The sequence below is a fragment of the Adiantum capillus-veneris genome, chromosome 17, assembly GCF_014529385.1.
Source record: "Adiantum capillus-veneris isolate H3 chromosome 17, ASM1452938v2, whole genome shotgun sequence".
In the NCBI taxonomy this organism is placed as follows: Eukaryota; Viridiplantae; Streptophyta; class Polypodiopsida; order Polypodiales; family Pteridaceae; genus Adiantum; species Adiantum capillus-veneris.
Window position 1 is genome coordinate 16106371 of NC_140947.1, and position 4629 is coordinate 16110999.

Consider the following 4629-nt stretch of genomic DNA (forward strand, 5'->3'; position numbering starts at 1 on the left):
GCTTGGAAAACTAAAGAACCCAAAAAGAGTGCTAGCCCCGAGTCAAAAGATGGAACTATTATCTGCAAATTCAGAGATAAATGAAGGACCAAATATAACAACCGCACAATCACATATAGACAAAGCTAGAATCAGAAATAAACTTATTTCTCCTCTTTCGCGAGGCAAAGGGTATAAAGCAACAGAGTCTTGATCAGAAGTTGCAAAGGTGAAGTCCTGTAGGCAAAGAATGATTATTTTCTGGAAGCAGGATAAATGAATGAAACAAATACAAAGGCCTCAAAGAAGCCCAGTAAGACTGTTTCACTACATATGAGAACTTCATCCTTGACTCTGCACTGCCCCTCCAAAATTGAGTTTTGATTACAGCCTTACAGAGTTCCTCGTTTTGGAAGTCCGCATCGGCTAGCCTCATCATCTTGATGCTAAATGTCAGTGTATAAATGGCATAAAGCCATGGGTATGAACACCCTCTGTTTCGGGGCTTCCACTAAAATGTGTACAAAGGGAAGCAAAGCACCCTAGCAAGGACAAAGCCTTTTGTCGCATTATACAAGCCTGCTCGTGCGTCGGCGTCGCCACTTCACTAGGTGCCTTAAAAACTCCAGCACCTGCAACAACCAAAGTAGCCACAGATTATTATTAGGACACAACTGGTGTAAATTAGCATAGAGTTAACATCCTGCCAAAACATTTACCTCGTCGGGCTCACGCAGCGAACACACAGCATTTGTCTCCTTTACATTGTTAGATACAATTATACCTAGACCAGTCTTCCGTCGTGTCAAAACCTGGATTTAGCCATGAGTAACAGGCATGTGAGTCAAAATGAAAAGGTTGAAGCATAGATGTGTCAAATCACAATGACACTAAAGACTGTTAATTGTCCTTCTCCTCTTGAGAATTTGATGTGTTAACATACTCAAGACTAATAAACTTTACTTTAAAGGCATCTTCGTCTGTTCGATCATCGCCAATGTAAATCGGGAAAACATCATTTCGACTAATAAGACCTGCAGTATAGAAACCCCATGCAAGTTTAGACTCAAATTCTTTTCGCGGAATGACTTATTAATGAGAAATAAAGAAACTACAGCACATACCAAGTGCTCTAAGCAAATAGTCTAAAGCCTTTCCTTTGTTCCACGCGATGGATGGCCGAATTTCTAAAATCTGAATCAAACATCAAAGCATAGAAATAAGTTTTTGAGCAAAGCTAAAACGAAACCTCTTTAGCTCACCAAAAGAGCACCAGTATACAAGTGATACCTTTCGTCCCTGCGTCAGACGAAGGTTAGGATATGCATTGAGAACATGTTGCACTTGCTCTGCAAGAGCCAACCAACTCTGTAGCAAAACCAACCACACCAGTTATAGCCAGAACCTTAGTCATTTCAAAAACTGGCTATGCAAACCACACAACAAAGCATACCTCCTCCTTGACACAACGGAAGTGGACACTGATGCAAAATTTGTTATGTTCAACTTTAGCTCCAGGAATCTTGCTCGCTTTTTTCTCGAGCAACTTGAACACCTGATGAGTTCGACAGAATAAGAGTCTGCGAGATAAAAACTGGAGTGGCAGCTACTATTTTTCACCATCACAAAAGTTGCTGCTTTCAAACAAAAGAAGAGAAACTAACCCCTTACCTCGTTCATGACGTGCATAAACTCACTGGCAGGTTGAAAGAGAACCATTTCATTTCCCTGAAAAATCAAACCCCCCATCATATTTAATCTGAAAGCCCAAACTGGTTAAATCTCACACCTACAAGTGAAAAGGTTATGTTAAGATCTAATGATCAATCGAGTGAATGATACCTTCTCATCCCACGCTTTCGTGCCTTGAGCTTTGAAACCATTACAACCCTCCACCGGTCCCATTATGTCCATACCATGACTGCCGGCGTAGTACAGCTCAGACAACTGGACAAACTCATACACCTGCCAATAACATAACAATTTCATATTAAACGCTTGCAATGCTTCACCCAGCTTTAGAGAGAAGGGCACGTCATAAAATTGCTAACCTTTTCGCGACTTCTGCCAGTAATTATAGCTGTAGGAAATAAATGTGCAACTTCCTTTACAGCATTACGCATCTGCAGCATACCAGAAGACATCAAGATTGGCTGCATGACTTACTTTACACCTAAAACTTCAAAACTAAATTAGTTCTTGAGTCGGGCAATACCTCATCAGACATGAATGCACATTCCGGATCCTCAACAATGGGTGACAGTGTGCCATCATAATCTAAAAATACAGCAATCCGTTTTCCCACAGCTGCTTCCGTTATCTTATCAAATTTGTCAAGTGCAGACGGGTGGTCTACCTGCAAAATCCCGCGACTCCACTTTAGAAGGACGAATGTCTACAGATTGACACTGACCATCAATGGGCATGCATTCTCATATAAAATGCATGATACTTTTTACAAACTGTTGATGCAAAGATGCGTACAAGCAATCAAATATCTGCCAAAAATCAAAGAACTTGTGAAAACCATACCATCCAAGCTCTATAGTTGATGTCAGCAGCCTCAATATCTGACTTGTCATCAATTAGGTCACTTTGCAAGCGCCTCATTCGGGGAGGGGACAGATTTTTCATGGCTTCTAGCCAACGATGGGCTGCCTCATTCTCAACTTTACAAGGAGCCACTATCCTCTTTGGAGACACGAATGCAGGAGCCTTGGCAGTTATATTAGAAGCAAGTGACTTGCGAAACATGGAAGCGGAAAGGGCAGCTGAGGAGTCCTGGATAGAGGAGCCATATTTCTTTGTCCGAACAGCTGCCATTTAAACGATGCTCAACTGCACGGGTGGTATTTGCAATTTGGATTTGCTTACTATGTGAAAGTAGGCTTCTACCTAGAGTTATATCAATGTGAAAGATCAACAATGCATATAGACACCTGCATGTAGCATTTGATTCATTAGCCCCTTGCTGTGAGCATTGCACAACACTCTGTTAAATAAGCAAAGTCCACATTCCTAACATTCAAATTATGCACATGGCCTAAAGAGTTATTCCACACAAGTTTTTAACATTAGAACAGTGTATTCAACAGTAACATCCAATAATGGAGCTCAACTTCATTACTTTGCCAATGGGCAACAGTAGTAAAAAAAATTAAGTTCTAATACAATAGAGAGTCCTCTCTCAGCACCCATGCGTACCTAAAAGCATGAGGTCATGACACAATGAGAATGCACAATAGCCATTGGTGGGCATGTATAAAGATTGGTGGGTGGGCTGAGAAATGCTTAGCCAGCAATGGAGTAACGGGTGTTCTTCTCAACCCACAAAGCTACATAGGTGCAACTCAAAGTGGGATTTGATTCTGTACTAAAAGCACTGCAAAGTTGTGAAAGTAGAGAGGCAAAGGAACAAGTGAAGTGAACTCTGGAAAGATCACACTTATATAGGTGAAGGAGTGCCCACAAGGCATGGATGATGGGTGGCACAAGAGAGGTACCCTTGAAATGCATGCATTTGACACATGTATGCATTGAAGAAGACGCTTCAGAAAGGGCCCAAGGGGAAGCATTAAAGTGTGTGTGTGTGTGTGTGTGAGCGGGCGTGTGTATGCGTGTAGAACTCAATGGGTTCAAGCGACCAGGTGAGACTAAAAAATGCACATACCTACATAATGGCCTGATTAGACCTTCATAAGTTCATTGGTACAAAACTGCTTGGTTAGAGGCCAACAGGAAGCACCCAATGTGTATATACAAAGAGGTGGTCGTACAGAAGAGAGGTGGAAAGCCCTGCTTCGCTTTCACCTTCAAGTTCCCTGCACCTGCTGCCCTTGCCCTGCTTGACTTCGGCTCTCTCTCTCTCTCTCTCTCTCTCTCTCTCTCTCTCTCTCTGCCTCTGCGTGGGCGCGTGGGCAAAACCAAAGGGGTGATTCTGCGCAGTAAGAGAAAAAGCGAGAAACGCAGGAGATGGAAGGCGGCTTGCTTCCCCTTTTCCCTGGTCGTGGGGATGAATGTGGGGTGTGGGCGCGTATGGGCGCCTTCCTGTGGATACGTGCCTCTCTCTCTCTCTCTCTCTCTCTCTCTCCTGTAGGTATGCAGCGAAGTACGCAAAAACGAGGTGCTGCCGCAGCAGACCTTCCAGACGGTGGGCAGAGGAGAGAGAGAACCTGTTGCGAGAGAAAGAACCTAGGCTAGTGTTTGTGAGCTTCGAACAGGTGGAAAATGTGGACTTGGGCTGGGCCTTAGACAAGGAGCAGGGTTTTTATAAGAAACTGCAAATAAGGGAGACAACATGTTGCGGTGAATAAGACACCTTCTATTTAAACATCTCTAAGTAGCTAGCTGCAATTCCTTCCTTTTCACATCTTTTACCACATCTATCCTTCTGTTTCCAGACTAAGGCTATGGTCACGCGAAGCTTAGTTTTTCGTAACCTAGGTCGGCAGAATCTGAGGTTGCGCAGCTTTTTGCAGTAGGCCACCGGTTTAGTAAGCTTACTATTCCATTTTCAGCATAGTTGAAAAACTATGCCAGTAGCTGGCCGGTGTCCCCTTTGTTTCTCTCTCCTCGTTGCGCCTCAACCTCTCTCTCACTACTTGCGCTTCCCCGTCATCGCAGCAGTTGTCGTACCTGCCATCGTCAGGC

The 4629-nt window shown here is 43.5% G+C and overlaps 1 protein-coding gene across 2 annotated transcripts; it reads right to left on the reverse strand.

Annotated features, from left to right (window-relative positions):
• Positions 1–219: 219 nt before the first annotated feature.
• Positions 220–4230, reverse strand: LOC147436854 (putative trehalose-phosphate phosphatase C). 2 transcript variants are annotated; one of them, XM_086486250.1, is made up of 12 exons: positions 3650–4230; positions 2512–2918; positions 2195–2335; positions 2031–2102; positions 1822–1944; positions 1651–1707; positions 1433–1534; positions 1270–1347; positions 1104–1173; positions 943–1013; positions 699–791; positions 220–611 (listed from the first exon to the last, which is right to left on the reverse strand). In XM_086486250.1, the coding sequence occupies exons 2-12, from the start codon at positions 2800–2802 to the stop codon at positions 549–551; spliced, it is 1161 nt and encodes a 386-aa protein (XP_086342376.1). In that variant the 5' UTR covers positions 2803–2918; positions 3650–4230; the 3' UTR covers positions 220–548. The 2 variants fall into 2 exon arrangements, with proteins under 2 accessions (XP_086342376.1, XP_086342377.1); XM_086486251.1 differs by lacking the exon at positions 3650–4230 and adding an exon at positions 3184–3531.
• Between the last annotated feature and the right edge of the window lie 399 nt (positions 4231–4629).

Bases quoted from the DNA above. Each gene is read 5' to 3' on its own strand.
- LOC147436854 (XM_086486250.1), bottom strand. From the start codon at position 2,802: ATGGCAGCTGTTCGGACAAAGAAATATGGCTCCTCTATCCAGGACTCC. The intron at 792-942 runs GTAAAGTTTATT...GGCTAAATCCAG, and splicing joins CAGACGAAGATGCCTTTAAA to GTTTTGACACGACGGAAGAC. The intron at 612-698 runs GTAAATGTTTTG...TGGTTGTTGCAG, and splicing joins CGCTGCGTGAGCCCGACGAG to GTGCTGGAGTTTTTAAGGCA.